At 61.0% G+C, this 24,111-nt stretch overlaps 3 protein-coding genes across 7 annotated transcripts; 2 read left to right on the top strand and 1 right to left on the bottom strand.

Annotated features, from left to right (window-relative positions):
- Window positions 1–267: 267 nt before the first annotated feature.
- Window positions 268–2,624, top strand: CDK2AP2 (cyclin dependent kinase 2 associated protein 2). 3 transcript variants are annotated; one of them, XM_060019412.1, is made up of 4 exons: window positions 268–939; window positions 1,245–1,345; window positions 1,433–1,565; window positions 2,095–2,624. In XM_060019412.1, the coding sequence occupies exons 1-4, from the start codon at window positions 858–860 to the stop codon at window positions 2,160–2,162; spliced, it is 384 nt and encodes a 127-aa protein (XP_059875395.1). In that variant the 5' UTR covers window positions 268–857; the 3' UTR covers window positions 2,163–2,624. The 3 variants fall into 3 exon arrangements, with proteins under 3 accessions (XP_059875395.1, XP_059875396.1, XP_059875394.1); XM_060019413.1 differs by lacking the exon at window positions 268–939 and adding an exon at window positions 941–1,081; XM_060019411.1 differs by lacking the exon at window positions 268–939 and having other exon boundaries at window positions 1,102–1,345.
- A 1,210-nt stretch (window positions 2,625–3,834) lies between these two features.
- PITPNM1 (phosphatidylinositol transfer protein membrane associated 1) lies at window positions 3,835–17,103 on the top strand. 2 transcript variants are annotated; one of them, XM_060019410.1, is made up of 24 exons: window positions 3,835–3,976; window positions 4,922–5,040; window positions 6,536–6,750; window positions 6,836–6,957; window positions 7,161–7,385; window positions 8,852–9,178; window positions 9,256–9,351; window positions 9,436–9,543; window positions 10,263–10,324; window positions 10,418–10,668; window positions 10,986–11,175; window positions 11,275–11,382; window positions 11,619–11,776; window positions 11,864–12,069; window positions 12,523–12,693; window positions 13,363–13,527; window positions 13,756–13,904; window positions 14,030–14,140; window positions 14,577–14,693; window positions 14,907–15,055; window positions 15,142–15,291; window positions 15,372–15,555; window positions 15,849–15,977; window positions 16,611–17,103. In XM_060019410.1, exons 2-24 carry the CDS (start codon window positions 4,963–4,965, stop codon window positions 16,872–16,874), a joined length of 3,735 nt encoding a protein of 1,244 aa, XP_059875393.1. In that variant the 5' UTR covers window positions 3,835–3,976; window positions 4,922–4,962; the 3' UTR covers window positions 16,875–17,103. The 2 variants fall into 2 exon arrangements, with proteins under 2 accessions (XP_059875393.1, XP_059875391.1); XM_060019408.2 differs by lacking the exon at window positions 3,835–3,976 and having other exon boundaries at window positions 4,448–5,040.
- Window positions 17,104–17,679: 576 nt separating this feature from the next.
- Window positions 17,680–24,111, bottom strand: AIP (aryl hydrocarbon receptor interacting protein). Of its 2 annotated transcripts, none has more exons than XM_060019398.1 (6): window positions 23,797–24,111; window positions 20,624–20,803; window positions 19,136–19,324; window positions 18,569–18,745; window positions 18,326–18,467; window positions 17,680–17,994 (listed from the first exon to the last, which is right to left on the bottom strand). In XM_060019398.1, the coding sequence occupies exons 1-6, from the start codon at window positions 23,893–23,895 to the stop codon at window positions 17,789–17,791; spliced, it is 993 nt and encodes a 330-aa protein (XP_059875381.1). In that variant the 5' UTR covers window positions 23,896–24,111; the 3' UTR covers window positions 17,680–17,788. The 2 variants fall into 2 exon arrangements, with proteins under 2 accessions (XP_059875381.1, XP_059875383.1); XM_060019400.1 differs by having other exon boundaries at window positions 17,782–17,994; window positions 18,334–18,467.

Below are 24,111 nucleotides of genomic sequence, written 5' to 3'. Positions count from 1 at the left end.
CAAGGAAGGGCCTTAGGGCGGTGGGGGGTGGGGTGCAGGTTGAGGAGCCTTTGAGGTCGCCCTTGAACCTTACACCAGCCTAGACCCGAGGTCCAGGCAATTGGGAGGAAGAGGCGCATCAACAGCGTTGGTAACGGACCCGTTGCCATGGGAACAGACGGAGGCCTCAGGAGGGCGCATGCGCCGATCAAGGACAGGTTGCTGAACCGGTGAAAGGTGACGTAAAAGCGCACGGGGTGGGGCGCAGGGTTGGGAACGTCAAAGCTCTGCGTCCTCCGGCACTCAGAGCTGAGGAAAGGCGCGCGCGCGCGCGCGGCGGCGGCGGCGGCGGCGACGGCGCCGGCGACAGCAGCCCAGCTGGACCGGGACCGGGCAGCGGGAAGCTGACGTACGAAGCAACGTGAGTGAGGCGCGAGGGCGGCACCCAAGCCCGGGAAGCCCGGCTCGGCGCGAACCGCGGCGGACCAGACCCAGGTCCAGGCTTCCGAGGCCCCGCCTCTCGGGTTTTGGGACTAATCGGATTGAGAGCGCGCCGGCCCGGGCCGCGAACTCGCCAATTGCGGAGGGCGTCGGCCACCGCCCAATCCGAAGCAGACAGGTGCGAGGTCCGGAAGGCGGAGACCAATCAGCAGCGGTTGCGGCCTGTTGGGGCCGGTCTCGGCCAATGAGAAGGCCCGAGTGACATCTTCGCGCGCCAATCGGGAGTGAAGGAGCGTTCGTGCCCGCCCGCCCTTCCGGCCTGAGCTCTATTTACCAGGGGCGTGCTGCCGGCTTGCCAATCAGAGCGCGGCTGAGCGGCCAGGCAGCCAACCCGGGAGGAGCGGCCGGCCGGCGTCTGCCGCACCCAGGAGTTGGGGATGTCCTACAAACCCATCGCCCCCGCCCCCAGCAGCACCCCCGGCTCCAGCACCCCTGGGCCCGGCACCCCGGTCCCTACAGGTGAGGATCCAGCTCCACCCCTGCTTGCCTGCCCGGGCGGTCGAGGTCTCGAAGAGAAGACGGCCTGAGTTCTGCAATACTGGGCCTGCCGCCTACCCTCGCTGAGCCTCAGTTCGCTGGCCTGTGAAGTGGGCGTGGTCACGTAAGGGCTTGTTGGTGAAGTGCAGGGGGAGGGGTTTGTCCTGAAGTTTAGCAGCCTGGAATGAAGCCCTTTGGAGGGAATCGGGCGAATCTGGTCCGGGGCTTGGAACGTCGGGGCGAGGCGTCCCTGCCCCACGCTGACCTCTTACTGGCGCATGTTGCAGCCGGAAGTGTCCCATCGCCGTCGGGCTCGGTGCCAGGAGCCGCTGCCCCTTTCAGACCACTGTTTAACGACTTTGGACCGCCCTCCATGGGCTATGTGCAGGTGAGTGGAGCCGAGGGATTGCCTATGGACGGGGACTGGGGGCCCCTTCTTGGCCTGAGCTCACTGCCCTGTTCTCTTTTGACATAGGCAATGAAACCACCTGGCGCCCAGGGCTCCCAGAGCACTTACACCGACCTGCTGTCGGTCATAGAGGAGATGGGCAAAGAGATCCGGCCCACCTATGCTGGCAGCAAGAGCGCCATGGAGCGCCTGAAGAGAGGTAAGTGAGGCCAGGCCCACCGCCCCTGCCCGGGAGACAAACACTGGACAGTGCTTCACTAGGTAGGGAAGGAAAGACATCTGGAGGCCACCTGAGCCAAGCCTGGACTCGGGCCAGGATCACTATCCAGAGTGGCGGGGTTTTTGGGGGTTTTTTGTGTGTTTTTTTGGCCACGCCATAAAGCATGCGAGATCTTAGTTCCCCGACCAGAGATCGAACCCATGCCCCCTGCATTGGGAGCGTGGAGTCTTAACCACAGGACCACCAGGGAAGTCCCCCAGAGAGGCGTTTTAAATTGAATTGACATTGAGTTAATTTCCAGGGAAGGACCTGGAAGTTTGTATTTCAACAGGGCATATTTGAGGATTAACCTCTAAACCTCTAATCTCATCCAGCCCCTCATTAGATTATAGTCCCTTTTACTGAAAGGGAAGGGGATGGAGAGGGAGGGTGTTTTTCACTGGCGGGTGAACTTGGGACTTGAAGGGTCGCTGAGATCCTGTATGTTACTTCCGCATCCACACCCCAGGCATCATCCATGCCCGGGCGCTAGTCAGAGAGTGCCTGGCAGAGACAGAGCGGAATGCCCGCACGTAACAGGACTCGACTCCGCCTCAGCATCTGGACCTTTCCTGGCCACTGCAGAGCACCTGCTTCTCCCTGGCCTTCACCCCGAGTTGCACTTCCCATCCTGGGCTTCCTGTTCTGTGTCCTTTGGTGGGTGCCCTCCAGGAACCAGTGGGCGGCTCTCGCTCCAGTCGGCAGCACTAACTGGAAACCCCCAAAAGAGTTAGCAGCGAGGTCACTGTGAATCCCACCCATGACCTGCCAACAGTGTTGATCCAACTGGAGCTTCCTCCTTTCTGTGGCCCCCACCACTCAGCACTTACCCAGGACTTCTCACCACTTTTCCCAGACCCCTTCTCCCCAGCAGGGCCTCAGAAGGCCTGTCGCCTCCCTGCCCTGTCTCCTGGGCCGTGGCGACTCTTTTCTCAGTGTGTCTTTTGCTAAATATGCCCTTTTTGTATGAATAAAAGATAATTTGGAGTTGTTCTCTCAGCTCGTAGTTTTTGAGTCTGGTGCTTTTGCTAAGCCTGGATGGGCGGAAGGTGGGGTGCAGTGGGTGGGAGAGAGGCCCACGGAGCCTGGCTTTGCCTTGCCTCCACTGTCCATTGACCTTGAGTGGAACCCTGCCCTTCTCTGGCCCTCAGCCTTCCAGCTGTAAGTAGTGGAAAGGGTTGAGCTCCAGTAGCCGAGCGCCCTGCCCTCCTTCACGTGATGCCACCAGGGGGCAGCGCAGGGCCTTGGCTGCCTCCACGGCTGGAGGGCACTGTCTCCAGCCTGAGCCTAGAGGGTTCTTTCCCTGGACTAGCAGTGCCTAGCTGGCGGAAATGCCAGTTCACTTAAGCCACACCCTCACATGCCTTAATGCCCTAACATCCTAAGCCCGGAATCAGCCCTGGAGGCTCTGAATACACCCCATCTCTGAGTCCTCAGAGAGGAAAGAAAGGGAGCATTGCTGCTTCCCTCCCCACAGGACCTGAGAAACAGTCAAGGAGAGAGAACTGGTTTCCAACATGGGTGAGACCTAGCTCGGTGCTGCCACACACTGTCCCAGTGCCTTGTAGCTGACTGGGTGTGGTCCCACGAGCCCAACCCTAGGCTGTCTCAGCCTTTGCGCAGGATCTGGTGGCCATTGACCAGACTGTGGACCCAGAAGATATAGGTGGGGAAAGCCACGGGTCCCCATTCAGGGACTAGCGCAAAGATTTGGAGTGACTGCAGGCCTCTGCCTGTGTGTGTGGCAGAATGACCCTAGAGGTCTGGGGCACTGGAACCGCACCAGCTAGGTAGAGGCAAGTCAGAGACCAGCTTCTGGCTGCACTTTGGACGGGGAGGCATTTCCCCCGCCCTGGGCCTCAGGATCCAAGGGCCTGGGAAGTTGGGAATGGGACTCTGTCATATTTCCATAGCACACAGGAGGGCTGGGCCAGGGTGGAGGTGGGAACCCAGAGTGCTTTGGGGATCCCAAAGAATACAGCGGGACTGAGAAGCGCCAGCCTGTGGAGAAGGGCCTCTTCTTCCCCCGCCGCCTAGGGGAAGGAAGAATGGGGCCGCCCTCCTCCGCCGCGGGCGGGGCTGCCCGGACCCGGCCCGGGTGGGGGGGAGGGCCGCCGGGCCCAGGAAGGAGGCGGGGCGGCCGCAGTGACGCGGCGGGCGACGGGGAGGGACAGCAGGGGCACCGGCGGGCAGACCTGGAGGAAGGTCGGGGCCATGGGCCCGCGCTTCGCCTCCAGGGGGTCCGGCCACCGCTGGAATCCGAGGCCGGGGCTCGGGGCGCTGGGGGCTCTGACCCGCCGCCCGTCCGCCCCAGCCCGTAACGGGTGAGGGGCGCCCGCCCTAAACTAGAGGTGAGCCGGGACGTTGGCGGGCGGGCCAAGAGCACGGCGGGGGACGGGGACGCCGGGGAGTGGAAGGAAGTGGAGACAACGGGGGCCTCTCGCCTGCTCAGTGGGTGCGAGGTGTAGGTAGGGGCTGCAACGAAACTGGGGCGCAGGTGGACGGAGGGGGTCTCTCAGGGCGGGGGCCCGTGGGATACTTCTGCCTCAGCCCGAAGAGGGGTCAGCCCTCGGGAAGGATGATGGGGCGGCTGCGTAGACAAGTGCCGGGGGTCCAGAAAGGATGCTGGGAAGGGGAGAGTTGGGGACTGGGCTGCCGGCCAGGGTGGGGAAGGCAGGTCTAGCGGGCGGAGGTGTTAGTTATCTGGTCTTTGAAGGTAGGTTCGGGGGCGGGGGGTGGGGAACACTGACAGAGATGCTGAGGAGGGGTGCACGGGGCTGCTCCGCGTAGAGACACCCCAGGGGACAAGGTTCTAAGTGGACGTCCAAGAGTGGGGGACACGGGACCGACTCGGGGAAAGGGATGCAATGGGCGGGCCCCGAGGGGCCGGTTGTGGAAGGCGGGCCCGGAAGGAGGGGCCCGGGGGTTCCTGGGGGCGGGTCCCCGAGGGATGCCGTTCCGAGGGGCTTGGACGCGGACGCGGCCGAAGAGGCAAGGCTGGCCAGCCAGCCCGCCGGCCTGAGCCCGCGGCTCCGGGGGGCCAGCGTCAGCGCGCGGTTGCCGTGGCGATGGGCGGGCGGGGGGCGGGGGCTGCGCGGAAAAGAGGTCAGCGCTCAGCCTCGCCGAGGCTCCCGGCCCCCCGCGGCGCTGGCTGCAGAGCTGGGCTCGCCTCTGCCTCCCCTGCGGCGAGCCCGGGCATGGGGTCGCCGGGCCCGAGCCCCTCGGCCCTCGCGCAGGGCTCGGGGCCGCGCGCCGCCGCCGCCCCGCACTGACGGCCGCGCGGTGTCCTGCGCCAGCGGGAGCGGAGGCCGCGCACCGCCGGCCGAGCGCCTTCAGGATGCTCATCAAGGAGTACCACATTCTGCTGCCCATGAGCCTGGACGAGTACCAGGTGGCCCAGCTCTACATGATCCAGGTGAGGGCGGTGGGAAGTAGGCGACCAAGGCGCGGGGTGGGGGGAGGTATGCTTCATGTTGGGTGTCCGCAGGAGCGTGCAGGCCGCACCTGGGACCAGGGGCCGGACCCAGCTCAATCCCCCTCCAGTCCCGCTCTGGGGCTTGGAAGGGTTCAGGCCAGAGGAGGAGAGAGAGCTTCCCTGGTCGGATGTGGGGGAGGGGTGGTGGTGGTTAAAGTCTGTGGGAAGAGCGGCAGAAGGGCCTAGTGGTGCCTCCCCACCCCAAGTGCCCAGCCCCTCCTGGGCGCTCAGCCCCCACCTGACCTCCTTTAATCCTCCTTAGAATGTGTAATCCTTTGGGAGTAAGCAAAGGAGCGCATGAGGATGCAAAGGAGCGGGAGGCAGAAAGTGAGGAGCAGGTCCCAGGTGGTAGGGAAAGACTGGGAGGGGTTCCCAGAGGGCCTTGGCAGGACCTCGGCAGCCCCAGGCGGTCAGGGAGATGGGCTGAGGAGCAGGCCCCAAATCTGTCATAGAGAGGAGCAGGCAGGGACCCCAGATGCTGAGGTCTGGGCTAAGAGGAAGGGGGTAGAGGTCTGGCCCTGGACGTCGGGAAGAATGAGCCAGAGCAGGCTCTCAGGGAGGGGAGAGGGTTGGTGCCCGTTCCAGACGTGCTCCCCAGAAATGTGGGACCAGAGTCTGAGCAGGCAAGGGGTCCGGGATCTGGCCTCAGAGGGTTAAGTGGGCCAGGTTCAAACTCCAGAGCTATGTAAGGACGGGATCTGAGTGCTCTCCAACTGTGAGGGGTGTGGCAGGAGCTGGTGTTGGGGTCCTAGAAAGGTGGGGGCCCCTTTTACTCTCCTGGATTCTTCCAGCCCACCCACCCTGGCCCCTGGCCAGCAGCACACGCAGCATGCGCCCACCTCAGGAGCTTACACTGGCTTCCCCTCTGCCTCCAATAGTGCCCCCACCTCACACCTGCTCAGCACCCTCCCTTCCCCCAGGTCATCTTCAGATCAAGGTCATGTTATCTTCTCAATGAGGCCTTCCCTGACCATCCCATCAAAATTGCAACCCCCAGCCCTATCCCCCTTACCCTATTCTGTGCTTTCTTTTTACCACAGCACTTAGCACCTTCTAATTTGCTTTTTTTTTGTTTTCTGTGTGTTATCTATCTCCCTCCACTGGAACATACGTTGCACAGGGGCAGGCAGGGGTCTGTGTTCTGTACATCAACAGATCCCAATTAACATAATCCCAAACAATGTCTGGAATAGAGCAGACAACAAATACTTGAATGACTGAATGAGTCCTGGTTTGCAGAACCCCATAGGGGACTGGACAGCGGCTGTAATCCTGACCCCAGGAGCTACAGGGGACCAGGGTCAGGTTTCAGAGAGTTAGAACGGCTGGGACTAGGGCCTCAGAGCTACACAGGGGACCAGGCCTAGCTTGGGATCCCATCCCAGGAGCTGATCTGGGGCTGAGCTGCCCGTTCTACTCTTGCCCTGGGCTGCAGAAAAAGAGCCGAGAAGAGTCAAGTGGCGAGGGCAGTGGCGTGGAGATCCTGGCCAACCGGCCCTACACGGATGGGCCCGGTGGCAGTGGGCAGTACACACACAAGGTGTACCACGTGGGCTCCCACATCCCAGGCTGGTTCCGGGCACTGCTGCCCAAGGCCGCCCTGCAGGTGGAGGAGGAATCCTGGAATGCCTATCCCTACACCCGCACCCGGTGAGTGGGTGGGGCAGGTCTGGGGCCAGGAGGGGAACAGCACTGGTGGGCACAGCCGTGACCCTCACCCCCACCCTCTGCCCAGGTACACCTGCCCCTTTGTGGAGAAATTCTCCATTGAAATAGAGACCTATTACCTGCCTGATGGGGGGCAGCAGCCGAATGTCTTCAACCTGAGTGGGGCTGAGCGGAGACAGCGCATCCTGGGTGAGGCCTGGAGCCAGCGGGGGGACCGTGGAGCCCCTCTCAGGACACCTGCCACCTCAACAGGCGGCCTCTGACAAGTCCCAGCTCTCTCCCGGTCTAGGCTTCCTGTGCATGGAAAGTTGCCCCCCCAATCCCGAGGTGGGGGAGGAGTGGCAGGGGCCGGAGGGGGCTGCTGTTGCTCAGCGCTGCCGGAACCCCCCCAGATACCATCGACATTGTGCGGGATGCAGTGGCCCCAGGCGAGTACAAAGCGGAAGAAGACCCCCGGCTGTACCGCTCGGCCAAGACAGGCCGAGGACCACTGGCTGATGACTGGGCACGCACAGCAGCCCAGACGGGGCCCCTCATGTGCGCCTATAAGCTGTGCAAGGTTGAGTTCCGCTACTGGGGCATGCAGGCCAAGATTGAGCAGTTCATCCACGATGTCGGTGAGTGCCCAGCCTTGCGAGGTTCTATTTACTCGGCATGCACCAGGCCGCGCGTTTGAGCCAGGGATGCTCTCAGTCTACTGGGGACACAGAAACATAAAGCCGTCATTTCCGTTTGATGTGGTGGGCACTGAGGCAGAGGGGAGCCGCACAGCCTAGCTAGGGGTTGGGGGAGCCTAGCCTTGAGGTACAGGTGAGAGTCAGGCGGGCAAGGAGCTGACAACGTGATCTCTGAGGTCCATGCCGGTTCTGACATTCAGAGATGCTGCTTCTCATCCATTAAAATTCTAAGACTCTCCAGTGTTCTGTGGGTCAAGCGAGACTTAGAGGCTCTCAGGCGGGTCACCAGCTCTAACCTGCAACACGCTAAGGAGTGCAGGCCAAAGCTGTGACTCTGTCGCTCTCTCCGAGTCCCATCCTTTGGCCCTGTTATCCAGGAGGCCCTGTTTCATGCCCCCCCTAAAACTAACCCCACAGTTCCTGTGGCTCAGCCCTGCCCCACCTCCCAGGTCTGAGGGTAGACTACCTGCAGGTAGAAGGATGGGGGTGTCCAGGGACCTGGGTTCCATTCCACCACGGACCCTCATGGAAACTCTCCTCCAGGGAGCTACTTCCCATCTCTGCGCCTTAATTTTCCCTTCTGTAAATGAGGAAGAGGTTGGGCCAGATAGTAAAAAGCTAATATTGATCACCACATGCCCAATTCTCTGCTAATCACTTCCCATGCAAGATCTTCTTTAACACCCCCAACACCCCTCAAGGTAAGGACAATTATTATTCCCATTTTACAGATGAGGAAATTTAACTCAGAGAGTAATACAGGCACCGTATCTTAAATTTGGAAAAATGCCAAAGAGCACAAATTAGAAAAATGAAACTCACCCACATATAACCACTATTAAGATTCTGGTGGATTTCCTTCCAGAAGTTTATGACAATAATTCAATCATTATGACTTTATTTCCTAGATATTGAAGTCTCTAAGTTTAGTCCTCTGCTTAGGATGAAAATATCCCAGAATGGGTATCATGTTTTGCTTCATTAAGTGCCAACACTTCCATTAACTCTTAACACCTTCATTAACCATCAACAATTTCATTAACTATCAACGCCTTAATTGTTAACTCTTGTGAAGAAATCAGCAGGAAGCCAGCTGAAAGAACAAACATTGCTCCCAGCTTCCCAGGGTGTCGGGGTGGGCTCAGCGCTCAGAGTTGGGGTGTCCAGAGGGATAAAAGAGGCAGTGGGCAGGGAGGGAGGTGGGGCAGGAAGACAAATGCCAGTTTCCACTCCCGTCTCCCGGACAGTGCTCACCCTGCCATACTTTGTGGCCCTGGGTGGGTAGTGTGCCCAGGGGAGCCATTACCTGAACTCACGGGCTGGGCATGTGGCTGCAGTGGCAGGGAAACTCGGGGCTGGGGCGTGTGGGTGGGGAGGGCATGGCTTTGATGCCTGGGCGCCTACAGGTCTGCGTCGGGTGATGCTGCGGGCCCACCGCCAGGCCTGGTGCTGGCAGGACGAGTGGACAGAGCTGAGCATGGCTGACATCCGGGCACTGGAGGAAGAGACCGCCCGCATGCTGGCACAGCGCATGGCCAAGTGCAACACAGGCAGTGAGGGGCCCGAGGCCCAGCCCCCCGGGAAGCCAAGCACTGAGGCCCGGGCTGGGACCAGCCGTGCTGGCACCCCCGATGGGCCCGAGGTGCCCCCAGGCCCCGATGCCTCGCCCGATGCCAGCTTCGGCAAGCAGTGGTCCTCGTCCTCCCGTTCCTCCTACTCGTCCCAGCATGGAGGTGAGGCTGAGGCAGAGGGGCGGGAGGGAGCGGCCCTCAGGCTGGACTCCCAGGCTGAGGCCAATGTGGCCCTGCAGGGGGCGTGTCTCCCCAGACTCTGTCCGAGTGGCGCATGCAGAACATCGCCCGAGACTCTGAGAACAGCTCTGAGGAGGAGTTCTTTGATGCCCACGGTCAGCACCCCAGACCTGTTAGGGGAAGGGGGGGGTCCCTGAGCAGCTCCCGCCAAACCATGACGCAGCCCTTCGTCCCTTCAGAAGGCTTCTCGGACAGTGACGAGGTTTTCCCCAAGGAGATGACCAAGTGGAACTCCAATGACTTCATCGACGCCTTTGCCTGCCCCATGGAGGCAGAAGGGGCGCCAGGTAAAGATCCCACATCCAGTTGCCAGCCACCAGCACTCCGTATGCGGTGGGGACTTGGAGAACAACTCATTCCTAAGTTTAATGGGGTCCTGAGATGAATGTCAGTCCAGAAAGGGTGCTCATTAAATACACAGACGAGTAATGAGCAGATAATGGGTGGATGAATGGATGTGGGGCGTGTATTCAGGGTTCAGACACAGCACAGAGAATGGAGGAATTCATTCGGAGTCCAGGAAGGCTTCACGCGGGAGGTGATGTCTAAGCTGGATTTTGAAGGATTGGACGAGCTCTGTCCAAAAGAACTTTCTGAGATGATGGAAATGTTCTAGCCACTAGCCACATGTGGCTAGCAAGTACTTGAAATGTGGCGAGTGGGACTGAGGAACTGAAATTGGTATTGTTATTTTAATTCATTTCAGTTTAAGTAGGCACATGTGACTAGTGTCTACCATATTGGACAGGGCAGGATTAGAAGGAATTTTCCAGGCAAACAGGGCTTGTGCGGAGACGCATGCCTGTCAGCAGCAGGACTGGCCATGTGCAAAGACGCAGAAACGTGAAATGACCTGGGAGAGTCGGGTGAGAGGAGAAGGTCAGAGGAAGATGGGGGGCGAGGGCGGGTGCTCAGGCAGACAGCAGAGCAGGGGTACCTGAAGTACCAGATGAGGGGATCCCCACAGACGCCTCAGTCCCCTTCACTGGCTTTCCCCATCCTGCAGACCCTGGAACCGAGTCCACCAAAGATATCGGGGACGGGGCCCGAGCACCCAGGGACCCAGAAGTGAGTATGGTCGGCTACCCCGCATCTCATTCTGCCCACCCACCGGCCAGGCCACTGCTCTGACATCCCTGGCACCCCCCCTGTGCCCCGCAGGGCCCGGATGGAGCGGGGGAACTGGGGGCGGAGACATGCGCAGTCCACGCCCTCTTCCTCATCCTGCACAGCGGCAACATCCTAGACTCAGGCCCTGGAGACACCAGCTCCAAGCAGGCGGATGTGCAGACGCTAAGCCTGGCCTTCGAGGCCATCACCCGCGTCCATTTCCCCGAGGCCCTGGGCCACGTGGCGCTGCGCCTGGTGCCCTGCCCACCCATCTGCGCCGCTGCCTATGCCCTTGTCTCCAAGTACTGGTCAGGGATGGGAGGGTGGGGGACACACAGGGTCCCCAAGGTGTGGACAGCCACTTGGGGGCTCCTGAGACCAGAGAGGCCCCATGGGGGGAGGGGGAGGAGGCCAGGAAGCCAAACACCTGGGCTAGTCACCTACCCAGCTGGATTTCAGTTTCTAGTCAATGGCTCCATCACAAAGGCCTCTGGGATACTGACGGTCCCCACAAAGGCCCTCCAGTGCTAGGACTTGCCAACAGGTCAAGGGGACTTAGAGGGGGCAGTGGAGGGCCTGGAGGCCCCCCACCCATCCATTATACCCCCTCCTCCTACAGCCTGAGCCCCTACAGCCATGACGGTGACAGCCTGTCCCGCTCCCAGGACCACATTCCACTGGCTGCCCTGCCGTTGCTGGCCACCTCATCCTCCCGATACCAGGGCGCTGTGGCCACGGTCATTGCCCGCACTAACCAGGCCTACGCCGCCTTCCTGCGCTCGTCTGAGGGTGTCGGCTTCTGCGGGCAGGTCAGGAGTTAGGGATGTTGCCAGGGAACTTGCTGCGGGAGCCCCCCATCCTCCTGCCTCTGCTGCAGCCCCTCCTGATGGCACTGCCCTTCCACCCAGGTGGTGCTGATTGGGGATGGCGTCGGTGGAATCCTGGGCTTTGACGCACTCTGCCACAGCGCCAGCGCGGGCACTGGGAGCCGCAGCAGCAGCCGCCGCGGAAGCACGGTCAGTGTGGCTGGACCTGCCTCCCCAGGAGGCCGGTGTCTCCCCGGCTCTAGTTCTCTGCCCCTGGAATATGACCTCTCTCCGGCCTGTCCCCTGCTGCCTCATTCCACCTCCTCTGGGGCTCTACTCTTTGTTTAAGTCCCTGCCCAACCCCCAAGCCTCTTTCCTCACTTCCAAATAAGTAGAAATCGACTGTCTCCAGTCCTAAGGCTGTTTCTGTCCCCTATTCCGTCTAGAACAATGAGCTGCTCTCCCCGGAGGTTGGCCCAGTGCGGGATCCCCTGGCAGATGGGGTGGAGGGACTGGGCCGGGCCAGCCCAGAGCCCTCAGTGCTGCCTGCCCAGCACACCCACAGCGACATGGCCAGTCCTGAGCCCGAGGGCTCTCAAAACAGGTGACATTCCTGCCCCATCAACCCCAAACTGGGCTTGTGCTGGGCTGCGGAAGCAGCAGCACTGAGCACCCTCCCGCCCTCCCCCAGCCTGCAGACGGTCCCCTCAGCCACCTCCTCTGGGGAGCCCAGACGGGCAAGCACAGCCTCCTGTCCACCCGCTGCCGCCTCTGAGGTTCCTGATGGTCTCACCAGTGCCACCCGCCTTGACTTCAAGGTCTCCGGCTTCTTCCTCTTTGGCTCCCCTCTGGGCCTGGTGCTGGCTCTGCGGAAAACCGTGATGCCCACGTTGGAGGGTGAGCCCTCAGGGTGGGGGTGGGCTTCACCTGCCCCTCCCCCATCTCCGCTTTGTTTCATCTGAAGTGGGGGTGTTTATACCATTCCCCACTGTACAAATAAATGGCTTGGCTAGAGAGGGAAAACCTGAGGCCCAGAAAGAAGGGACTTGCCAAGGCCAAGTGTCCCAAAGTGCACCAGGAGGAACGCATACCCACAGATGCTTTCATGAGAGGGGGTCCAACAGGCATGGGGAACGCTTCATCTTGAACATCAGCAAATCGAAGGCTCTGATCTCTTTTTAGCCGAGAGACCTGTCTCACTTTCAAGCACTCCCAGGGACCTCCCAGGGAGTAGAGTCTGGGAAGTGCTGGTTCAGGGTCACACAGCATGTCAGGGTGCCGCTTCCCACAACCCCTGCCTCCCAGTATGCCCAGATGAATCCCCTCCCCCCTTTATCTTCTGGGTACCAGTGGCCCAGATGCGGCCAGCCTGTGAGCAGATCTACAACCTCTTCCATGCGGCCGACCCCTGCGCCTCCCGCCTTGAGCCCCTGCTGGCCCCCAAGTTCCAGGCCATCGCCCCACTGGCTGTGCCGCGCTACCAGAAGTTCCCCCTGGGAGACGGCTCATCCCTGCTGCTGGGTATGCCGCCAACCAAGATAAAGGGGAGAAAGAGGACGGCACCAACAGTGAGGGATGGGTGTGGGCCCCCCTCTCCCAAGAAGACATGAGGTAGTTCCCACATCATTGGTACTCTCTCATGTCACCACTCCCAGGACCAGGGAGCCCTCCCCTGGCCCCTTGGGCAGTCTGGATCCCCAAGACCCTCTAACATTCTCTGCCCAGAAGTTGGGGGCAGTGGTGACAACTGGGCTGAAGGGAGGAGGTGGTGACGCTGAGAGCAGCCGCCCACCGCCGGCGGGGAGAGGGGCTGCTGTGTCTGTGTGTAGGGATGCGTTGTGTCTCCGCATGCACTTGTGTTCGTGTATTGGTTTGGGGTGTGTACTCATGTACATGCGAGTGAGTAGCCCTTTGGCCCCATGAGACAAGTGGGCCTGGGTCCAGGTGGTGGCGGCAGTCATGCTGGCAGGAATGCGGCTGGCTGTTGGGGTGAGCTAACAGGAGAGGCTGCCCCCACCCTTCACCTCCACCCAGATGTGGGGCACTTCAGCCTTAGCCAAGACCCAACCAGGGAGGGCTGGCAGGGGGGATGGGGGAGGGATGGGGGCCAGGCTGTCCTGGAACCTTGGGTGGGAAGACAGGAGGGTGGCCTGGCCCAGCCCGCCACTGAGGTCGCCCGTCCACCCACAGCTGACACTCTGCAGACCCACTCAGGCCTCTTTCTGGAGGAGCTGGAGATGTTGGTGCCCTCAACGCCCACCTCTACCAGCGGAGCCTTCTGGAAGGGCAGTGAGCTAGGCAGTGATCTGCCAGCCCAGCCAGCTGCCCCCAGCACCACCAGTGAGGTGGTTAAGAGTAAGTCAGCCAGCCACCCAGCCTGGGCAGGGAATCCTTATTCCACCTTCAAAGCCCAGCTGAAACACCCTTGCCCCAAGCGTGTGCTCTGGGATGAGTGCGCCCTAGCGCCCAACTCCAGACTCAGCAGGGTTGGCAGAAAAGAGGGAGGGAAGAGCATTAGGGGCCAGACGGGTGGGCATGGGGTGGGAGGCCACCCCTGACTCACTGCCCGCCGTGGCCGTACAGTCCTGGAGCGCTGGTGGGGGACCAAGCGGATTGACTACTCGCTGTACTGCCCTGAGGCGCTCACCGCCTTCCCCACCGTCTCGCTGCCCCACCTCTTCCACGCCAGCTACTGGGAGTCGGCGGATGTGGTGGCCTTCATCCTGCGCCAGGTGGGCCCAGGGATGCGGGGTGGGAGGGGGAACCGGACAATGATAGGGAGCCGTGGGCTGGGGGAGGGGCAGCCCCAGGCACCCTTCCCCCCTTCACGTGGCCTTGCTGGTCCGATTCTTCGCAGGTGATGGAGAAGGAGCAGCCGCAGCTGGCCGAGTGCGAGGAGCCGTCCATCTACAGCCCGGCCTTCCCCAGGGAGAAGTGGCAGCGCAAACGCACCCAGGTCAAGATCCGGGTACGTGCCCTGCCCCTCGAGCCCTCAAGAGCGAGGCCCTGCCTACTCTCCCCAGGATCCCCGCTCTCAAGACCTGCCGGGGTCCAATCCCGCCCGCTGACCCTGGGTCCTGGGTCCTGGCCCCACCTCCTCATGCCTCGGCCCCGCCCCTGGGTACCAACTGGTCTCCTCCCTTAACCATCCCGCCACCTCCTCATCCTCTGCACCCCAACCTGTCATGCCTCCGGCCCCTCGGAACCGCCCTCCACACAGAGGCCCTCATGACCTCAGATCGGGGTCAGCAAAAGCGCCCACCCCTCGGGCCTCGCCCCTCTCTCGCAGCGACCCCGCCTCCTCCAGGCCGAGCACCCCAGTCTGAGCGCGGGTCCCCCTCACCAGCACCTCCCGCATCCCTGTCACCTCTTTGCTGCGGGCTCACGCCGTCTCCTCCCACCAGAACGTCACTTCCAACCACCGGGCGAGCGACACGGTGGTGTGCGAGGGCCGCCCCCAGGTGCTGAACGGGCGCTTCATGTACGGGCCCTTGGACGTGGTCACGCTCACCGGAGAGAAGGTCAGGACACAGAGGCCTCAGTCCCGGGTAGACCGGCCGCCCTCGGGCCGAACTCGCCCCAAGCGGGAGGTCCGGGTGCTGCCTCCTGTCCCACGGATAGCTCCCAGTCACACTAGGTTGAGCCCCCAACCCCGTCCTCCCCCAACAACAGGCCCGCCTCGGCCCTCCTCCGCTCAGCGTCGGGGGGACCCTCTCACCCCCTCTGCCTGCTAGGTGGACATCTACATCATGACGCAGCCGCTGTCAGGCAAGTGGATTCACTTTGGCACCGAGGTCACCAACAGCTCGGGCCGCCTCACCTTCCCGGTGCCCGTGGAGCGTGCGCTGGGTATCGGTGTTTACCCGGTGCGCATGGTGGTCAGGTGAGCGCGGGGTGGGCCGGGCCTCTGCGGGGTGGGGCTCCTCTGGGCCCCGCCCCTATGTCGCTCAAGCAGCCCTTGGGCCGTAGGGGCGACCACACGTACGCTGAGTGCTGCCTGACGGTCGTGGCCCGCAGCACGGAGGCCGTGGTGTTCAGCATCGATGGCTCCTTCACCGCCAGCGTCTCCATCATGGGCAGCGACCCCAAGGTGCGCGCCGGCGCCGTGGACGTGGTCAGGTAGGAGCGGCCGCCCGGCTCGCCGTGGTGACTGGTCTCCACCCCTGGTGCGTGGAGCTGACCGCCGCCCCACCCTGCAGGCACTGGCAGGACGCGGGCTACCTGATCGTGTACGTAACGGGCCGGCCCGACATGCAGAAGCACCGCGTGGTGGCCTGGCTGTCACAGCACAACTTCCCCCACGGCGTAGTCTCCTTCTGCGATGGCCTCACCCACGACCCGCTGCGCCAGAAGGCGGTGTTTCTGCAGAGCCTGGTGCAGGAGGTGCGGCGGCTGGGGAGGGTCCCGTCCCCGCCGTCGCCCTGGGAGGAGGCCCATCTGGTCTCACCCCCATCGGCCCCCGAACCTAACAGACCGCCAAGGCCCTCGTGGTCCCAGGGGCCCCTTGTCCTTGGGGCCAACTAGAGAGATACCGCCGGTCCCGACCCCACCCGGACCTGGTGAGGTAGACCATATGGCCTCGACCCGAAACATTCTGAACCGGATGCCCACCAGACCCCACCCCCTGCCTCACGACTCCGCCCCCCGGGGCTGCTGATTGGCCTCTCTGGCCACAGGTGGAACTGAACATCGTGGCCGGCTACGGGTCCCCCAAAGATGTGGCCGTATATGCGGCGCTGGGCCTACCCCCGGGCCAGACCTACATCGTGGGCCGCGCTGTGCGGAAGCTCCAGGCGCAGTGCCAGGTGAGGACCAAGTGAAGGTGGGCACTGCGAGCCAGCTGGGGAGTGGGAGCCTGGGTCTGGGCCGGAAGGACCACCCATGTGTTAAGAAGCACCTAAGGCAGGCGGCTGTGAGAAGGATGGCTGGCATCAGGGAACCTGGGCTCCTCCTAGGATGGGGGTCACAAGCAGCTTGGAGGCGCTAGGCAGGCCAGGATTGATACTATGCTCAAGACCTTGAGTACTGGTTCCACTTTGGCACGGTCCTGGGCATAGGCCTTGACCTTTCTGAGCCTCAATTTCTCATCTGCAAAATGGAAATGATAAGATGGACCAGACCTCAACAGCTATCATGAAGAGCACGTGATTTACTGCAGATCGGCGTGCACGGGGCTGGGCGCAAAGCAAGTGCTTGCTAAACGTTAGTTGCTGTTGTTTTCCTCCAAAATCCCATTCTACAGATGAGGAAACTCAAGATGAGACCCAGAGAGAGGCAGAGCCAGGAATAAAGGTGCCCTGGCTCAGCCTGGGGTTGGTCAGGCTGTGCCAGGCCTATAATGCAGCCAGCACTGCCCAGGACCCTGGGGAGGACAGGTGAGGGCAGTGTGTGGGCCTGAGACCAGCCATCCCCTCATCCCTGCCCACCTCTGCCCGCAGTTCCTGTCAGATGGCTATGTGGCCCACTTGGGCCAACTGGAGGCCAGCTCCCACCCTCATGCCCCCGTGGGACCCTCGAGGGCCGCCCTGGCCAAGAGCAGCTATGGCGGGGCTGCCCCTGTGGACTTCCTCCGAAAACAGAGCCAGCTGCTTCGCTCGAGGGGCCCCAGCCAGGCAGAGCGGGAGGGCCCAGGGACGCCGCCCACCACCCTGGCGCGAGGCAAGGCCCGAAGCATCAGCCTCAAGCTAGACGGCGAAGAGTGAGGCCCAAACTGTGGCTGGACTTGGGTTATTTACTCACACACTTGAGAGGCCCACGTGGCCGCATGTGGAAGGCTGGGCCCCCAGCCCCACATCCTGCATCTCTGTTTGCCCCTCGGTGTTAGTTCCCTTTCATGTTGGGGGACCCAGCCCTGGGGGTGGGAGGAGGGAGCAGCAAGGGCCCAGAGGCTTTTCCAGTGTGTGTAAATCCATGAAAATAAACACCACCTGCATCCCACCTGATTGCCCGCCTGCTTGGCATCACAGGGCAGCCCAGCCCCCAGTTTCCAGTTCAAGAGAGATGCTGAAGGGCAAAGAGGAGTCAGGATGTGCCCAGGGTCACGCAGCAGGTCAGAGGACAGGGCCAGGATTGGGGCCTGGAGAGCCAGCCTACCCCCGCCCTCCGCTCACCACCTGGGCTGGCCTTTTAGTTCCCAGGGGCCACACTTGGCTTCTCACTGGAACCTCTGCCTGCATTAGCTGAGGCCATGGGATCGGAGGGGAGCCCGCCTCACCCGGACACTAGGCCCCCTGGCTTGCACTTGCTTCGTCTCCCCATTAAGACTGAAAGCTCCCAGGCAGCTTAGCCCTGGCCAGCAAGAAACATTTCCTTTGGGACAGAGACCACCCTCACTTCTCTGTCGGGGACACTGGGGCCCAAAAAGAGCTGAGTTGGTGAATGGGGAGCTGGGATTAGAACCCCAATTCTTTGCCTCCCCAAACCACCCAAGGACCAGGAAATGAGGGGTGATGACCCCAGCTCTGCCAATGGATCAGCTCAGCAGGCCCAGAGAGAGAGAGAGAGAGAGAGAGATAAATAAGGCCTTTATATACAGAGAAGCATGATACGGCGGGGGCGGGGGGGCTGCTAGCAGCAGCAGTGAGCTGGGCAGGGTGGCTGGGCCAGCAGGGCCCTGTCAGTGGGAGAAGATGCCCCGGAAGCGGGCCCTGTCTTCCTCGTCCTTCTGCCGAATTCTTGCCTCGAGGGCCCGCAGCTCACGGCTCACGATGGGCGCCAGGGCGGGGTCCAGCTCCAACACCTTGGCAAAGTCAGCCTGGGCCTCCTGGGCATTCCACACTGCCGCGTGCGCCTTGCCCCGCTTGAAGTAGGCCTTGACGTTGTCTGCAGGGGGTGCCAGTGGGCAGCAGGCACACAGGGCACGAAGGGGGGACCAGCCAGCTACTTAGCTTGACTTCTGGCACCAGGGGCCCATCATGGGACGGAGCCCATGCGGAGGCCAACCCCACCCCGAACCCCCTTTCATATCTCACTGGCGCAACAGGGCCCATGGTCCTGCCTGGGTGGGCGATATTTGGTCGGGTTCCCACGGGACTTCAGAGTGGGGGTGATTTTAAAGGCTCAGTTTCGTGCCCCGGTGCCCAGGGGTTGCGGAGGAGGCTGCTCTACGGCCCACCCGCTGGCCCACCCTGGCGGCCCAGCGCGCGGTGCTCACCGTCATACTTGTTGAGGATGGAGGAGCAGTGGTCCAGCACCTCGTAATACTCCTGGGCCGCCAGCTTGCACTGACAGTAGTTGAGCAGCAGTGGTGTGATCTGCAGATCCAGCTGGATCCAGTCAGGGGACCCAGGCTGTTCCTGGGGGCGTGGCGGGAGGGAGAGGGCAAAAGTGCTGAAACCTGGGCCCCCTGGCCCCACCTCACCCCCTCCACTCACCCACTGCAGCCTCCAGGCGGCACCTTCATCTGAAGGTTCTTGAGGCAGGCGATGGCGTCGTAGTACTTGGCGGCAGCCTCCTTCACACGGCCCTCGCGGTACAACCGGTTGCCCTCCTGGTGTATGACCGGCACTGCCTTTGCCTTCTCCTCATCCGTCATCGCCCACGGGTCCTGCTGGTACGTGCCAGGGTTCTCCACCTGCCGGGGTGTAGGCCAAGTCAGGGCCGAGGGCCAGCCTCTGGGCTGGCCGGGCCTGGGACATTGGACACCGGAAACAGAATCACTTGTTCATTCTCTGACCATTCAACAAACTGTTTATGTAGCACCTCCTACAGGCCCAGCACTGTGCCGGGTTCTAGAAATAGAGCAGCGAACAAGATGGTGAAAATCCCTGCCCTTGCAGTGACCTGAAGGAGGGGGAGGACACTGCCAGGGGGTCCACAAAGGTGTCCTTGTACCTGCCCCACCCCAAGCCCAACCAACAGTCAGTGGGCCCACCAACTCTGGGCAGGCAGGTGGGACCAGCACCCGCTCTGAAGCTGGGCAGTGGGAGTTTGGCGAGGTGCCTGGGGCTTGGTGGCCCCTCACCTTAAGCATCTCGATGTCGAAGATGAGAGGCTGGGGGTTCTGCTGCAGGGCGTCCAGATCGGCGTGGCCCAGGGAATTGTGCTCGTGCATCTGGGCGATGCCGCAGCAGTGCCGCTGGCCCTCCAGGGGGTCTTTGCCAGCTGCAATGTTGCGTAGACTCTTGGCCACCAGCGGATACAGGACCACATGCTGCCGGAGGGTGAGTGGGCACCAATGGGCTGGCTGGTCACCAGCCCAAGAGGCCCAGCCCCCTGCCCCATCACCATCTGAGAAAGGACACTAAGGCCCAGAGAGGGGCAGGAACTGGTTCAGCAGAAACACAGGAGGGCGTTTCCCTCGGGACTCCTCCAGCCTCCCAGCCCTCCAGCCCGGTGTGGGCCTCAGCTCCTGTCACACTTTCTGGCCACCAACCCAAGCCAAGCGCCTACCCCGCCAGCCTCCACACAAACACACACTCCCGCTGTCAACCGGTCTCCCCTGTCCTTACGAGCCCAGTGGAATTCTTACCTCCGCCCCTCGTCCTTCTCCCAGGCTTGCAGCCCACAAGCTGGGGTCCCTCCACATTCTGTTCCCAGCGCCTCTTCTGTGCTGCCCCATCCCCACCCCTTTCAGGGCCTATCTCCGAGGTGGGTTTAGGGCAGCAACCTCAAAACCCTCAGGGGAGACCCTCAGGCATAGGGGACCTAGCTTTTTTTTTTTTTTGGCCACAAGGCTTGTGGGATTTTAGTTCCCCGACCAGGGATTGAACCCGGGGCCACGGCAGTGAAAGCGCTGAGTCCTAACCTCTGGAGCGCCAGGGAATTCCTGGGGACCTAGCTTTTGACCTTTCACTAGGAACATCTGCTGGGATGGTGGGAGCCAGACCACCCTCACCCCAGTCTAACCAGCTCCTCTCACTGACCCTGCACAGGGCAGACTGCTCGGCTAACATTCATCCAGCCAGCAGATGTGTTCTGAGTCTTGGCTCTGGGCTGGCCCACACTGCGCATTTTGAAGGTAAACAGGCCCAATCCCTGCCCTGAAGTAGCTTAGATGCAGACAGAGGACCAGATCCTGGCCATGCAGAGCATGAGGGGCTGGAGAACCCAGAGATGGGGTTCAAGTCAACCACCAGTAGTCAGGGAAGGCTTCCTGGGGGTGGTGACCCAGGAATTCAGTTTGAAGTGGGAGGGAGGATCTTGGCCAAGAAAGGGATGGAAACACAGGGAGGTGAGTGGGAGGGAGACCCTGCAGGGCCATGTGAGCATCTATGGCTTACACTTTAGCTCGACAGTGACCAGGAGCCAGAGGGGTTTGAAGTAAGGAGTTGTGTGGGTCATTGCATTTGAGAGCCAGTCCCTGGCTGCAGTCCGGCTAAGGGAGAGGAAAAGGTGGAATAGGGGCCAGGACGCCAGTGTCCTGGTGGTGTGGTGCCCTGGAGGGAGTCGGTGGTGGCCTAGCCATTGGGTGCGGGCAGACAGATGCAGGCAGGCACAGGGCATCGGGTACCTTGACGTCGCAGCAGAACTGAGAGATCTCGCCCTCCCGCATGGTGCGCACAATGGTCTCCCACACGGGCAGCTTGAACTTCTTGCCGATGATGAGCTCCATGGGCTTGCCGCACACCCGGCTGTCATCCAGCACGGTGCCCTCATCGTCACTGCGCAGAGTCCGGTAGTGGAACGTGGCCTGCGGGCCGCAAATGGGATCAGACAAGGGCACAGCCTTCCCCCATCCCCCAAGGACAAGCCCAGCTCGCAGCCTGCAGATGGCACAAGGGACAGGGCTCTCCCGGGGGTCACCGCCCAACCTTACACCTGGCTTTACCGCACCACCCAGGTGAGGATACTGTCACCGAGAGGGAAGGGATCCAAATCACATGGCTAGTGGGTGGACGGGCTGGGACAGGAGCCCAAGTGGTCTGGCACTAATCATTCTTTCAATAAATATTTACTGAGCACCTACTACATGCCTGAGCTCTGTGCTAGGCCCAGCAGTGAACAAAACAGACAAAAGTCCCTGCCCCCGTGGAGCTCACATGGAACTTCTAGAGGAAAGAGATGGGCCTCAACATGTGCTGTGTGAGGTTGAGCTAAGGCTATGAATCAGAAAACAAAATGCAGCAGGGTAAGGCAGGGTGAGTTCAGGGGGCAGGAGTCTCTGCGAGGACAACATTTAAGCAGAGATCTGAGGATCTGAGGGACTTCCCTGGTGGTCCAGTAGTTAGGACTCAGTGCTTTCACTGTCGGGACCTGGGTTCGATCCCTGGTCGGGAAACTAAGATCCCACAAGCTGTGCTGTGTGGCCAAAAAAAACCCCAGAGATCTGAAGGGAGAAGCAAGCCAGGCAGATGCTGGGGTAGGAAGGGGTGGGAACTTTCTAGGTCAAGAGAATAGCAGGCGCAAAAGCCTTGCAGAGGGACAGTGTGTGGGGTGCTCACAAAACGGGAAGCCAGTGTAGCAGAAGCAGAGTGAACAAGGGCGAGGAGTTGTGCATCACGGGGTCACCAGGTCAACAAGGATGGACCCCACAGAGCCTGCAGGCAGTGGTGAGGAGTTTGGTTTTTCACTCTGAGTTGAGAGCCAGCGGGTGGCTCCAAGCAGAGGAGGGACATGATCTGACGTGGGTTCTGCTGCTGCTGGGATGAGAAGAGGCTGGAGCGGAGGGAGGACAGAAGCAGGAAGGTGGTTACTGCAATAACCCAGGAGAGAGATGATGGCGGCCTGGACCAGGGTGGTAGTGGCAGAAGTGGTGAGAAGTGGTCAGACCACCGGTGTATTCTGAGGATCTTCTGTGGGAAGTGAGAGAACAGGAGGGAGGTTTTGGGCCTGAACAACCAAAAGGCTGGAGGTGCCCTTAACTTAGATGGGAAGGCTTGGGGGGAGCAGGTGAAGTTTCAGGTGCCAACCAGACATCCAGGTGGAGACGGTGAGTAGGGAGCCGGATATCAACTTTAAAGGAGAGGGAAGGCTAGAGAGAGACATCTGGGAGCGGCCCAGGCATGGAGAGTTTTTTAAAAGAGATGAGCCTGGATGAGATCATCTCAGGGAGAGTGAAGAGAGAAGAGGTCTAAACACTGAACCCTCCACAGGATATGGTTAGAGGAACCCACACTCTTTGCCACCACCCCTAGCCACTCCTCTGAGCTCTGTTTCCACATCAGTAAAATGGGGGCAACAACAGTACCTATTCCTCTTGTGAGAAGGAAAGAAAATAAACTTGTGAAGCATTTAGCACGGTGCTCATCTGAGCCCTCAATCAATGCTGGTGATTGGTTTTTTAATTTACCCATACCTGTTCCTTCAGGGTCACTGTTCACAGATCTTCACTATTTTTACAGTGGTCTCTCCAGCTGGTGTCTGTTCCATCCAGGATCTCCCTTGCCAGGACCTTCTTCAAGGCCACCAACCCCCCAGCCCATGGGGGAATCCACCCATATCCACCTCCCTTCTCGCATCTGGGAAAGGATCCCTCTTGGTATCACTGATCACTAGGGCTGTGCAGCTCTGCCTCAAATCACTCACACTGAGAGAGGCTAGGATCTTTACCTGCTGGATCTCAGCGCAGTAGCTCTTACTTTTGGTGGCCCCAGTATGTTTTGTTTTGTTTTGTTTTTGTGGTATGTGGGCCTCTCACTGTTGTGGCCTCTCCCGTTGCGGAGCACAGGCTCCGGACGCGCAGGCTCAGCAGCCATGGCTCACGGGCCCAGCCGCTCCGCGGCATGTGGGATCTTCCCGGACCGGGGCACGAACCCGCGTCCCCTGCTTCGGCAGGTGGACTCTCAACCACTGCGCCACCAGGAAAGCCCGGCCCCAGTATGTTTTAAATGTTAAACTGTTGTAGTCATCAACAAGGTATGTCACTTCAGTTATTTTGGGGGCCAGGATCTTTACTCATTCGCTCAAGATGCGTGTCCTATGTGACTGCTCTGCTGGGCACAGGGGCTGCCCCCAGGAAGCTGCCCCCAGGAACTCTACAGGCAAGTGGCAACAGGGAAAGGCCCTCCAGGAGGAGGGAAATGCATAAGCAGAAGCAGGTAAGCCTGGAGATGTACATTGTTTGGGGGAAGGGGCCGGAGAGGCTGGAGATGGGGGCCTGGATGTACAAAGGAGGAAGATGGGAGGCTCTTTATTTCCCAGCCCTTATCTGTCCCAAGCAATGCCACGAAGAGCACTCGGAAGGCTGCCAAAAGGATTCTGCTCTGGCAGACCCAACCTCTGGGCCTGTTTGTTCTCTCGGTTGGTGCGTCGTCCCAGGGCCTCGATTTTCCCATCTAAGAAATGGAGCTGGTCTGTGTTTTCAGAAGACCCTTCCGTCTATAGGTTTTGAGCCTTGCAAACCAGGGGCCCCTCCCAGAGCCCAGGTATCCGGTTTAGGGTCTTCTCCAGCGCTGGATCTGTGCAAGCAATAGGGTCAACCCTCCCACCTCCCGCAACCTGTTTATAATGACTGACGGCCTCCCCAACCAATGTGGCCACACGGCCAAGCTAGGGGGCGGGGGCAGACGCATCCGAATTCACCCTCTACTTAAATCCAGACCAATCAGCGTCGAGCTCGGCATGTGAGAGGTAGGGTCACCGACCACTGCTATCTGGGCATGCGCAATCTCTCGCCTACAGCCTCCTCCCGCCTCGCATGCGCACCGCGCCACGGACGGTTAAGGGAAGGGGATAAACACGAACCTTAGTTCCATCCTGAAAGTCAGGGAGCTCTCCTCGGCCCTCCTCTATCACACGCTTTTGGATCCCGTCCTCCCGGAGTCTTGCGATGATATCCGCCATCCTCCTTCCCCGCCGCTCTCTTTCGGCAACTTCCGGACTCGCTCGGCAGCTTCCGGACCTGCTTCGTCAACTTCGGCAACTTCCGAGCTGGCGCCATTTTGGCTAAGGGCAGACGCCGTAAAGGGCCTGAACGTGGAAACGGACAGTGATTGGTTCTCTGCGCTGCGGCTGAGCGCGCGGATCTGACCAGGGGCGGGGCCTGAGACTGTCTAGGGG

This window comes from Delphinus delphis, chromosome 8, assembly GCF_949987515.2.
Source record: "Delphinus delphis chromosome 8, mDelDel1.2, whole genome shotgun sequence".
In the NCBI taxonomy this organism is placed as follows: Eukaryota; Metazoa; Chordata; class Mammalia; order Artiodactyla; family Delphinidae; genus Delphinus; species Delphinus delphis.
This window is presented reverse-complemented; position numbering and strand designations above follow the sequence as displayed.

Coding starts and splice junctions, on each gene's coding strand:
- CDK2AP2 (XM_060019411.1), top strand. CDS start 1,142: ATGAAGCCCTTTGGAGGGAATCGGGCGAATCTGGTCCGGGGCTTGGAA. Junction 1,346..1,432: donor CCTCCATGGGCTATGTGCAG/GTGAGTGGAGCC, acceptor CTTTTGACATAG/GCAATGAAACCACCTGGCGC. Junction 1,566..2,094: donor CATGGAGCGCCTGAAGAGAG/GTAAGTGAGGCC, acceptor TCCACACCCCAG/GCATCATCCATGCCCGGGCG.
- PITPNM1 (XM_060019410.1), top strand. CDS start 4,963: ATGCTCATCAAGGAGTACCACATTCTGCTGCCCATGAGCCTGGACGAG. Junction 14,141..14,576: donor GCACCCAGGTCAAGATCCGG/GTACGTGCCCTG, acceptor TCCTCCCACCAG/AACGTCACTTCCAACCACCG. Junction 15,978..16,610: donor AGCTCCAGGCGCAGTGCCAG/GTGAGGACCAAG, acceptor CTCTGCCCGCAG/TTCCTGTCAGATGGCTATGT.
- AIP (XM_060019398.1), bottom strand. CDS start 23,895: ATGGCGGATATCATCGCAAGACTCCGGGAGGACGGGATCCAAAAGCGT. Junction 20,804..23,796: donor ACTTTCAGGATGGAACTAAG/GTTCGTGTTTAT, acceptor TGCGGCCCGCAG/GCCACGTTCCACTACCGGAC. Junction 19,325..20,623: donor AGTTCTGCTGCGACGTCAAG/GTACCCGATGCC, acceptor ACCCTCCGGCAG/CATGTGGTCCTGTATCCGCT.